Consider the following 11,977-nt stretch of genomic DNA (forward strand, 5'->3'; position numbering starts at 1 on the left):
TTGGTTAAGTATAGTCCTGCTAGACAACCCATGTTCTATCCTGTGATGCCTGCACACTCCTGACCCCTCCCTCCCCCCTTCCTTCTAATTGCCGTTGCTTCATAATTGATGGGGGGGGTGCCCTTTGTAGCTGCACCAAAAAATTGAGAACACTGTTTAGATCTCTAATAAGATTCTTAAAGGCAGGGGAAGCTTAAGTCCAGGTTAACTGTTATGAAGTGCTAACGTTGAAAACCTGAGCTCTTTGTTTCCAATAACCATACCAAATGTTCTGTTGTTATCTATTACACCAGAATGCATATGATGGGAATCCTTTGGGAACAGCAGAAAACCAAGACAAAGTACGTAGAACAACATAATCAGCTAGTAAACATCCTACAAGGCTTGCTAAAAAAGAGGCAGGTGGAAGAGGGTAAAGGTGCACAGCACACTTTTGACATCCTTATCAGAGGGAAAGGGTTTGTACCATGCAGATGGTTGCACTTTAATGGCTGTGCTGATACAGTGCTTTGTCTCTTAAATACTCCTCCAAGCAGTGAACTGCAAAGGGGTCAAAGTCAGTGTCAAACTTGTTGGCAAAGAAGTGGTGTTTTCGTAGCATCCAGTTCAAGTCTCCCACTCCAAAGACACACACAGAGCGGATGTGAATTCCATTACAAGGTGGGTACGGAGCACCCCGGGACACGTCCCCCTCAAAGTAATGCCACTTAACAAACCTGGCAAGAGCATTCATGTCAGAGACATCATATTTGTCGCTGGCAGAGACTGCACCTGGAACCTCGGGAATTCGCTGAATAGTAGCCCACAAGTATTCATCAGGACTGTAAGTGTCTTTGGCCCATTCTATAAATGCAAGGATTTTGTTGTTCTCTAGGACATATTCAACAAACCTCCGGCTAACAACAAAGTAAGCACTGCCAGAGAAAATGGGTGTATTGAGAGGTGGGCGTTGTTTGTCTATTCCCATATTCTTCACTTTGCCATCAACAACTTCATAATGCTTCTTCCATCGTGTCTCCTTGTTTGAAGGCATTTTCTCGGTTTCCAAACTGTTTTCACCCTTGAGAGCTTTTAGTTTCTCTACTATTTCTTGGTTAGTCTTGATAGGAAAATCCATACCACAAAGATTGATCAGGTATTTCCAGCTTGCGCTCCTCCTGTAGAGATCCTTCATGCAGTTGATGTCTGCTTGCACTCTACTCCACGAAGCATATACTACACTCTCCAACTGGCTGGCAACAAAGACATTGTCAAAACATGAAGCAATCCCCTTCACTGCAGCCAAGAAAGACTCGGGGGACTTCTTATCAACATGAATGCAGTAATAGTTTTGTGGAGCGTAAATCGATCTCAGAAGTCTATCAAACATATTAATTTTGTGATAAATTACTATTGAATATGCTATAGGAAACTCAGCTTCTTCTTTGCTCAGAGGCTGTATAATATACTTTCGCCTCTTAATAAAGGAGCTGCAGTCTGTTGTCATGTTGATGTAATCATTTGGAGTTAGTTTCAGGCTCTTTTTAAAGGAAACAGTTAAGAGCTCCAACTTCACCTTCTGAATTTCCTCTGGGTCTCCCTGCAATATCTTGGAGCAGTTGATGTTACTATTTGGGTATTCATCAGTTAGCTCTAGGCGCCCATGATGTATGTAGCTTGGCTTCTGGTGGATTTTGATAAGGGACAAGGTGCCTGCTGTAAAAATCAACACCAGCAGAAACTTGAAGCGTAGGTTATGACAGTGACGAAGTTTCCTTCTCAGCATTTCAGAGTGTGTTTGGAACCTCCCATGCATCTAAGAGACTTTCTTCATACGCATGATCAGGATCCAGCTTCAGAGCCTTCTGTCTGCATTTCTCAGAAGTTCCTAGAATAGTGAAAGTACACATAAATTCTAATGAAAAACTAAATTCTGCATTTTTAATCTGTGTCACAGATACTCTGTGGAATGCTTATTCACTAGTAGTTCTGTTGTGTCATTGGCATGTCCAGTCCAGGGCCAGTCTAGGTCAAGGGTAGCCAACTTGGGGCTGTCCAGATACTATGAGCAGCAAATCCAGTCACCCCCAGCCATCATAGCCAACAGACATGGATAATGGGGGTTCTAGTCCAAAACAACTGAAGGGAATCATGTTAGCTATCTTTGGCCTAGGTTGTTGTATCTCTCTCTCTCTCTGGCCACATTACACATTATGCTGGGACCTCTCAGTAACATTTGTCATCTCATAGTCCTAATTAATTTATAGGAAAACTTAAGGTATGCTACGTCATCTGTTCTGTTTTATATCTGCTAATATCATAAACATTTTAGTTATAAAATCATTCTAATTATCAGTGGCTGAACAACCTTCGGGCTCTTACTGCAAGCTTACAATCTAAAAATTACAGACAGGGAAAGAGGAAGGTAAGTAAATAAAAAGGAACAACTGATTTGATAAGATTATTATTACGTTTATGTTCTGCTTTTCCTCCAAGCCACTAAAGGAAACACATATAGTTTGTGTTCACAGCGAGGCAAACAGGTAGTGAGTGGCTCAAGGTTGCTCGGCTTCACGGCTGAAGGGGGAGCTGAACTTGACCAGTGTGGTGTAGTGGTTAAGTGTGGTAGACTCGTAATCTGGTGAACCAGGCTCGTGTCTCCGCTCCTCCACATGCAGCTGCTGGGTGACCTTGGGCTAGTCACACTTCTTCGAAGTCTCTCAGCCCCACTCACCTCACAGAGTGCTTGTTGTGGGGGAGGAAGGGAAAGGAGAATGTGAGCCGCTTTGAGACTCCTTCGGGTAGTGAAAAGCGGGATATCAAATCCAAACTCTTCTTCTTCTTCTTCTTCTTGGTCCTAGCCAGACACTCTAACCATTATTCTACATCTGACCCAGAAAATATCACAGGAATTAAGGACAGTAGAAAATAGAAGATCAAGAAGCTGCTTAAATAAGACAAAGAGGAAGCAAACCTGATATCAAGAGGAACAGACGCCTGAGCCCAGGATGCAACATTAGTGATGGGGGGGAGCTTTGACTGGCATTTTAAAATACAACACATGTAGTGATTTGGGAGGGGGAGGTAAGAAAAGAGAAACCAGTGAAGGCGCAAAACTACAGAAAGTCATGCAACCTGGCTATAGTTACTCAGAATCCAAATTCCGTTCAGTGGATTTTGCTCTCTAGTAAGCCTACACAGGATCAAGACTGGGCCAGGTTGTTTTGCTGCTAGAGGCAAAAGAAAGAATGCCACCCTCAGCAGCCCCCTTCCCTTAGTCATCACCTGAGGTGACTGCGGGGGGGGGGGGGGAGAGTTGAGTGAAAGGAGGCCAGAGAGCAGCAGGTGGTGAGGGGGCGCAGAGGAGGAGGCAAAAAAGCTCCTCAGAGGCCAGATCCACTGCGTCACTCAGCCTCATGGGTGGGCTGGTCCTGCACTGGGGTGTATCTAATGCTGGTCCTGGAACAGACCTGTTGAAATTAATGAACATAACTAACTTAGGTTCATTCACTTCAATGGGTCTACTCTGAGTAGGACTAGCACTGGTTACAACCCAAAGGACTGCAACCCTAGACACAAAGTAGTTAATACTGGATAGAAGCAGTGAAGAAAAACTAACATAGAATTGTTTAACTGGTGTAGCTTGATCACATGTTAGACTGATCACATGTTAGACTGAATCAAGTAAATGGATAACTCCCATGAGTAAAAGTAGTAGGTCAATGATGGATGTAAGCTTGCACAAGTCCTTTTGTCTAATTAAACATAAATCTGAGATTTCTCAGGGAAATAAAATACTAGGATCTTTAGAGACAGACTGAAGTCTTCTGATTTTAAGACACTAAGCAGCTGACAGTGCATTTCTTCAATCTGTAATTATTGTGGGGGTTTTTTAAAAAGTATCCTAGCATTACATTTGACACCACAGAATTAACAGTGATTTAAACTGAAAATCTACAAAGAAAGAGAGATGATGAAAGTTTTCTGAAAGCCTTTAACTTAAAAGATGGGTGCTTGGCTAAACATTGTTACCTTAAACAAAAGTTTACATTCTTTGGAACCTCTAATTATATTGTTATTGAATCAGTCTGAGAAAAAGATCACTTTTCATCAAGTTCCAGCAGAAGTTTATAGCAAATAAACAATCAGCACAGAGAATTAGGTATCATTCCTTTTTACCATCAACTCATTTATCTATGGTAACATGTATTCCATGCACATCTAGGACCAGAAGATCCGAAAGTAGCCCATGAAATCCCATTTCTGAAGCTAAACAAATGTGGCTAGCGTGCAAATGGGAGTACCTGACAGAAGCTGCCCTGAGTTCTGAGAAGGGAAGGCAAAAATACAGTATTTCACCACATAATCATCACAAGATTTTACACTAAATCTGTGATGCGAAAAAGGGGGTGCGGCCATTATGAGGCCCCTGCCTGCACCATGTTCCATGCCAGACCTCCGGCAGCTGCTATCGCCCCAGGGGGCTGCCTGGCTGTTCAGATTATTGCCCCTCCACCCATCTTCATCCCAGAGCACAGAGGTGGTGGCGGTGAGAGGCTTCTGGTCCCTTAGTCAGACTGGGAGGGCACAGGGGAGAAGCATCCATGGAAGAGGTGCTTTCTTTGGGTGTACTCGAGGATTTGCTCTCACATCCAGAGTCACGTTTGATCTTTGTCGAACCCTCTTTGCCAGTCTCTTTAATGCCTTGTACCTTGGATTTTTTTGTTGCAGGTAAGGAGGAGGATGGTAGTAAGTTAAAGAGTTTCTGCCACTGTTTTTTGCTAATGTGTTGGGTTCTTCTGGACCGCTTTATGTTTTTGATATTTTTACTTTTCTTCATTTTGGGTCTTCTCTTGCTTGCTTTGACATTGCATAATGTATGGGTTCTAGCATCTACCTCAGGGACGTGACCTAGTGCTCTATCTATCTGTTTAAAATTGTCCACAAGCGTCAGGAGTAACCCATTTGTTACTGCTAAAAAGTTTTTAATATTGAGAAGGTCCGTGCAAATCTGTTGTACCTGGTTCTGCAACTGGTCACCCTGCTCTTCTGTACTATCAGCACTCACTATGGGCCAGTGTCCTTGGTGTCCTTGATGTCCTTGGTGGTTTTTCCTGGGTTTTTGCGGTGATTTTTGAGGATTAATGTCCTTAATATTGAACAAGTTACTTGTCATGTTGTTCTCGGCTAGTGCAAGTTCCTGTGCCAAGCTCATAGAATAGCTTGTGCTTTCATGTTCAGTTTGTAAGTCTTTGCATTGGATTGACCAATCCAGTGCTGAGGGGGTGACTTCTTTTGAAGTGAGCTCACTCTGGGCGCTCTTGTCCCCTTCTTTGTGGGAGAAATAATTGGTGATTTTACTTTGCCTCCTTTGGGGCCCCTTCTCACCCTGGGGCGATGTTATCACAATTCCCATATCCTTACAGTGCTTTCTGATGAGGACCATCTTGGATAGGGGGTGGAGGGTGGGGAACAGAGCAGATAATTTGTAGCAATTGCTGGGGTCTCTCTATTTCAGATTTACACAGTTTTAAGGCTTTGGCCGTGATACTGTTGGTTGTCTTATTAAAAAGTATCTCTCCACCCGATCTGGCTTTCTCACCTTTGACGGTGCGGAGGCTTCTGTAAGTCTTTCTCCCCAATTAGTTCTTCTTCAAACATTCGCTGCAGATCAGAGCAGCTTAATCAGTGGTACAGCGTCGGCCACAGGACGATGAGCCAATAAAGCAAAAAGTCGGCAATTAGGGAGACGAAAACAAAGGTCGTAGTGGGATGGTAAGATAGTCAGTAGGTCATTAAAACTATAAAACTATAAAAAAGGGTTCCTGGAGGACTTAGAAACAGTTTAAAGTCTTGATTACGGGCAGCGAGGCTGACTAAGCTGCACTCCTTGTCGCCATCTTCCCCAGTTCGAAAGCATGTCCAAGTGCAAGTAGATAAATAAGGTACTGCTCTGGTGGGAAGGTAAATGGTGTTTCCGTGTGCTGCTCTGGTTCGCCAGAAGTGGCTTAGTCCTGCTGGCCACATGACCCAGAAGCTGTACACTGGCTCCCTCGGCCAATAACGTGAGATGAGCGCCGCAACTCCAGAGTCAGACACGACTGGACCTAACAGTCAGGGGTCCCTTTACCTTTACCTTTTACTATAAAACATATTAGCAGCTGCCTAAAAGACTGCACGCAAAAGGAATGGAATGGAAAGACAGTGAATAATGCTGGTCAGTGTTTTCATTAATTACTTAGACAGTGCTGCTGATAACACACTTTTCACATGAAACAGAAAGAGGGACTCAAGAGATAAGCCTCTGAATTCTTAAAGACTGAAGAGCTAGCAGTGACTGATAGAGAGTTACCGGTAAATTCTTTAGGCTACAATCCCAGCTTCACTCACCAGGGTATAAACCTCTTTGATATAGCAGAACTTATTTGTGAACAGACATGACTAGGATTGCACTATCCGTGTAGAGTGCAATCCCTAGAGTAGCCATGCAAGATAGTCTGGCATCCTCATATTGCACATGGCCAAGGGCTTATACAGGCAGCAACAATTTTAGGTACACCCATTTGATGTGCGATTGCCAACATGCGGGTTCTTTTGGACCTGGAAAGGGGCAGAACAGAATGGGGTGGGGTGGGGGTGGCACGCTTATACATGTTCTGCTGACAAGTGTAGCGGCCAGGAGCAGAACCCTAGTAGCTTGACTTAACAGTGACTTGCCCTTGACTCCTCAGTTTTGTTTGTGGCTGAGCCAATATTTGAGCAATACTATTCCCAGATCATGCTTTTAATATGCTTCAATACAGCTAGTAACAAACTAGCAGGAAACTTCCTTATATCAAGTCAGACCACTAGCCTATATAATTTAGTATTGTCTACACTGACAGCAGCTCTCTAGGGTTTCAGATAGGGTCTTTCTCAGCCATTCCTGAAGACTGAACCTGGAACCTTCTGCATGCAAAGCACATGTTCTGCCACCAAACTGGCAATTCTTGAAATATTGAGGATTACAAGAGAAAACTAAAATCCTGTGACTACATGGTAAAAAAGGGAGGAAATACAAATGTAGGTTTTATTGACAGAATAATGACTTCAAATACATAATAGCATTGTTAGACTGCACTGATTATGACCTTACACAGCATAGCATGCACTGTAAGAGTGATTTAAGTGGTTACTCACAGCATTATGGAATCATTTCATGTGCCATGTACTGTACTTGCAATATTTGAATTCATAAGGGTGAGGGAAATTATAGGGATCCTTCTCAGCTGGAAGGTAGGGCACCCATAAAATGGTGAAAAGACATCACTGACCTCATCCACGCAGGTGAGGCAGATTTAGGGGAGTGCAACTGGTTCAGTCATACTGGGTGCAGAGCCTCAGCGCCACCACCAGGGATGCCACAACTATGATTTATAATGGAGTGTGACAGGTGGAGGGGCACTGAATTTTGGTGTTGTGCAGGGTGCTGCTGAAATCTGAGACCCCAAGATCCATCACTGCACACAAGGACAGATCAAGGCCATGATGGTCCCTGGGATATGGCCATAGCAACAGAAATCTACACTGATAATAAGTTGTCATAATTAATACTATGGCAAGGAATTCTGTATGATTTTTTTTTTGTCTCTTTGAATTCCAAAACGAATTCAGAAGGGAAGATTATGCGCTGTTCCTTCAAGCTGGTGACCATTTGCTTACAAACTTTCCACAACTAATCCTGGCCATAAAAGATGTCCTGGTTGTTATTAGTATTCATTCTTCCACAAACTAAAAGAGATAATTTCCAAAGAATGACGGCTACTAATTGCTCATTCGTGTTTGGCCTGGGCCAGTCAGGATCATGTAAAGGAGGACAGCTTCTGCAAGATACCACACCATTGTTCTAAAAAGAATGTGACTGGAAATGCCAAACAAAAGTTCTTACAATGGGGGAAAGCTCCAGGGAACTCTTGCAAACATTGCTCTTACTTGAGACAAATAGGATTATACAGACTTGAAGTTTATGAATGCAGCGGAGAACAGTCCACTCACATCATAAAACAGCACAACAATATAACCCCCTTTAAAAGGCAGCGTTTCTCAAGGGTATTTGTTCATTGGGAAAAGCTGGGTGGGACCAGGCAGCAGTCATAAACTATGCAGCACTGTTACTGATCATCCCTTTGTGATTGTATTCACAGAATTCTTCCCTGTGGGAGACTTCCATTAAGCCCCATTGCTCCTCAGTCTCTCTTCTTGCCTATGGGGCTTGCTTAACACCCCCTGACTTGAGCGCCACTGAAACAGAAGGTGGCTGTGTAGTAGGAATGAGATGACAATCAAGGCTTCCACTGACACCACCTTATTAAAGTTCCTGAAAAGAAACCCAAGCTTACCCTGACCATCCCGCGATGGCAGGATAATTACTTCTTACAAATTAAAAAGGAAGAGAAGAGAATAAGAGAATTTTAGCAGAAAGGATAAACCAGCCAAGAGCTACCCAAAACAGAAAAGGCCTTTGTGCCTCTGCACAACAGCTTCTATGTTCTTGGCGAGCCTGAAATCTGTTACCTCCAGCCTTATTTAGAAGACCTGTGTGGAACAGCACAGATTCCAAATGGGCCACTCACACCCCTGTTAAAAAGCCACCAACCCCTCCTCTTTCTTTTAAACAGATATCCTTTTCAGAACACCCTAGAAAAGGAGGCATGAGGCCAGATCAATCCTGAATTGCCTGCTCATGACTGCTCGTCATAAATAGCCACAGGTAGTCAATGGGGAATAGCTAGCTAGGTATCTGCTGTCCTTGAGCACCAGGGATGCTGTTTAAGACTGGGTGCTTCAGTTGATGGCAAGTAAGGAAACAGTACAAGCAAATAAATGATTTTTAAAGCATGTTTCTTTATACATATGCACATTTAAAGTGAGCACGCAACTTCCCACAAGGTAGTGAAGTAGTCAGTCCTCAAGAAAGTATCAAGAAAACTTACATTAAACAGAGAACAAAGATTTTTTTAAAAATAATAATAATACTTGGCTATAATTCTGCACACAGATCCCACTTTAATCAGAATAAAAAATAAAAAAAATCCTTCCAGTAGCACCTTAGAGACCAACTAAGTTGTTGATGGACTTCTCTAAGGTGCTACTGGAAGGATTTTTTTTATTTTTTATTTTGTTTTGACTATGGCAGACCAACACGGCTACCTACCTGTAACTAGATGCAAGAATGCAGGCTTAGCTACTTTTCTAATCCACCACTTTTGCACTCTGAATAGACCTACTAGAAGGTTTTGCACAGTATTTTTTATAGGCTGGAAATGTGCCAACCTCTTTTGAGTGTTGCATTACAGATCAAACAGAATCATTCAGCAGAGGCAGCTGCATTTTTATAACAACTCTTGAAATAGCTAAATGGAGGTATGTTTTAAAAAAGAACAAACACATATTCCACATGCTTCAGGATCTGCTGGATAGCTTTTAACTATACTCATGCAACTTAAATCACTTTCAATCATATTTGCATTTAAATTAAGTAATCAGCCCTGATGAAAGCTGCCAAATCATCAGTGATAAGGGCAAGGGCATCATTTATGGTGTGCAATTGTACTTTCAGTTTTGTTCTACCAGTTACATATTGAGTGGCAATTGTTCTAAATAATGGGTTAGTGTATCCACAGTCCCAAATCCTTTTGGCTAATTTAAAACAAAAACATCGTTTTTGACCACACTGCTCTAAATTTACTCCCCCCCCCCATTTTATTCTACATGCCAGTGGGGTAAGGTAATGGGACCCCTGACCATTAGGTCCAGTCGTGTCCGACTCTGGGGTTGCGGCGCTCATCTTGCGTTACTGGCCGAGTGAGCCGGTGTACAGCTTCCGGGTCATGTGGGGAGTCACAGGCAAAAAGAAGTGTGTGGAGCAAGTGATGCAACTCTTACCTTTTGTACAGGAGGCTATATTCCAGGCATGTGCAGGTGAAAAGTTTCTACATGAGCACCCCCGCCCCACCAAAAAAAACCCACATTATCTCTCCAGGTTTCATCCAGATAACATCACAGTTCAAGCTGACATTCCAGCTAGGAAAGAGTCCTTGAAGAGGTCACACCCAACAGGGCCAGCGAAGCATGGGCTGGAGAAAGTCCAGAGGGCTGGAAAGAGAGAGGCCTGGTGGATGGACTATATTTGGTCCCTGGGCCCAAGATTGGCCATCCCTGCGCTACAGCATTCTACACAGGGCAAACAAGCCAGATGCCAGGCAAAGAACGTAACAGATCCAAACCTGGCATAGGCTTAGAACCATATTCAGAGGCCTGAGGGGAAACATTTCACTCTCCCAGGACACTGGTTTTAAGAGGCTGCTTTTCATGCAAATAACCCCAAAAGACAGATTTTCCAGCATTGAAGGACAAAATTATGGTATCACCTGTGGCGTGAATAGTTCTCATTAACATGTGTTAATTAGCTGACCAAGGTAAAGATCAATACTGCTGTGTGAATGCTCACTGGTCTTATTTTACATATAATTAAATTTTAATGTTAATTGTCATTTACTTTTTTACACTGTAATTTCATCAGACCTCACAATATGAGGATGGTAGGCCTACAGCCACGTGCATATATATTCTTGCTGACTTCAGATAATATATACACCATGCATCTCACAAAGTGGCCTCTAGTCTAGTCCATGAAAGTTGATGTTATAATAAACCTGTTAGGCAGCAATCCTAACCCTACATACCTGAGTGCAAGTCCCACTGAATTCAACAGGACTTACTTGCCTAGGGTTGCACTGTGAGTTGCTAAAGTTGACTGTGTTGTTGATACCTCTCCAGAAATCACTTCAGCAATGTAGGGCCTGAACTGAAATTATGCCGGTAGGAATATCAAACCCATATATGAACTCAAGCAAAACAATTACAATATTTGGGAGGGGAGAGACATCCTGCTGTTAAACCAGAAATCCATTTTTGAAACTTTTCTCTTTCAAAGGAGCCACTTGCCTCCCCCGTGATAACGACTCCAGTAGTTGTAAGAGATAGTGGCCCGCGGGCAGGGAGCGAACGCTTATCAAAGCCTCACAGCCATTTCCGAGACAGCACACCATTTGCACCCAGTTCCCTTTTCTTTTTAGCAAGAATTCCTCCATGAAAGCGGCTTCCCCTCTGCCCGCTTCAAACCCAAAGACAGAAGTGAAGCTTGTCTTACCTGTATAACCTTTTCACTGATAATCATGAACGTGTGGAAGAGCTTTTTAGAACTGAATGCCTGAAACAGATTCCCCGCTCCCCACACAAACACGTGAAGCTCGGGGTACAGCAAGCCGAGTCCCCAGTAAGCAAGAGAAGATGCAAAAGAGCTGGGGATCGCACCTCCCTCGCCCGCCTGGCGCAACCCTCGGCGTGCCCACCTTGTTCCGCGGGGCTCATTCGGCGCCTGGAGGATCGCAGCGGCGGGAAGAGAAGGCGCACATTTAAGTCCGATTCGTTTCCTTTCTGTGCAGAGGCGGAAGCGCAAGCCTCCCCGCGAGAAGAAAACGAGTTGCGCGGGAAAGGTAGCAACCCCTCCCCGAAGTCAGCCGGCCGCGAGTGGCGCGCATCCTAAAGAGACGCCAGCCCAGAGCCAGACGTGCTGCGGACTGAGGAGGGCGAGGCGCCCGGCTCCACGCTGCACCTCCTCGCCTTTTCCCCCACCGCCCCCGGCTCTCGCTTCTGGCGTCGGAGGCGCCTCCCCTCCGCGACCAGCTTCCCCCTCGCCTGGCCTGAAAGCCCCTCCCCGACCAGGAGCCCAGAGAGCTGCCTGGCGCGCTCTCCTCGCCGCGGAACCCTCCAGGCGCGCCGCCGATCCCGCCCAGCTACCTGCCGCCCGCCGCCTGGAATCCCTTGCGCCGAATGGGTCTTCTTAGCGCCGAAGCAGGGCGGCGATCCTGTGCGCACTTACTGACTGAGCGACTCCAGGTGGGCAGCGTTTGCTCTTCCTTCTATCACGGCTGACAACTCGGTCTTAGTGAACACG

General features: G+C 44.5%; 1 protein-coding gene across 2 annotated transcripts; it reads right to left on the bottom strand.

The window, feature by feature from the left end:
- Positions 1 to 433: 433 nt before the first annotated feature.
- On the bottom strand, positions 434 to 11,641 carry GCNT1 (glucosaminyl (N-acetyl) transferase 1). 2 transcript variants are annotated; one of them, XM_033164428.1, is made up of 2 exons: positions 11,373 to 11,641; positions 434 to 1,867 (listed from the first exon to the last, which is right to left on the bottom strand). In XM_033164428.1, exon 2 carries the CDS (start codon positions 1,793 to 1,795, stop codon positions 485 to 487), a length of 1,311 nt encoding a protein of 436 aa, XP_033020319.1. In that variant the 5' UTR covers positions 1,796 to 1,867; positions 11,373 to 11,641; the 3' UTR covers positions 434 to 484. The 2 variants fall into 2 exon arrangements, with proteins under 2 accessions (XP_033020319.1, XP_033020318.1); XM_033164427.1 differs by lacking the exon at positions 11,373 to 11,641 and adding an exon at positions 11,171 to 11,230.
- Between the last annotated feature and the right edge of the window lie 336 nt (positions 11,642 to 11,977).

This window comes from Lacerta agilis, chromosome 11 (assembly GCF_009819535.1).
Source record: "Lacerta agilis isolate rLacAgi1 chromosome 11, rLacAgi1.pri, whole genome shotgun sequence".
NCBI lineage: Eukaryota > Metazoa > Chordata > Lepidosauria > Squamata > Lacertidae > Lacerta > Lacerta agilis.

Coding starts and splice junctions, on each gene's coding strand:
- GCNT1 (XM_033164428.1), bottom strand. CDS start 1,795: ATGCATGGGAGGTTCCAAACACACTCTGAAATGCTGAGAAGGAAACTT.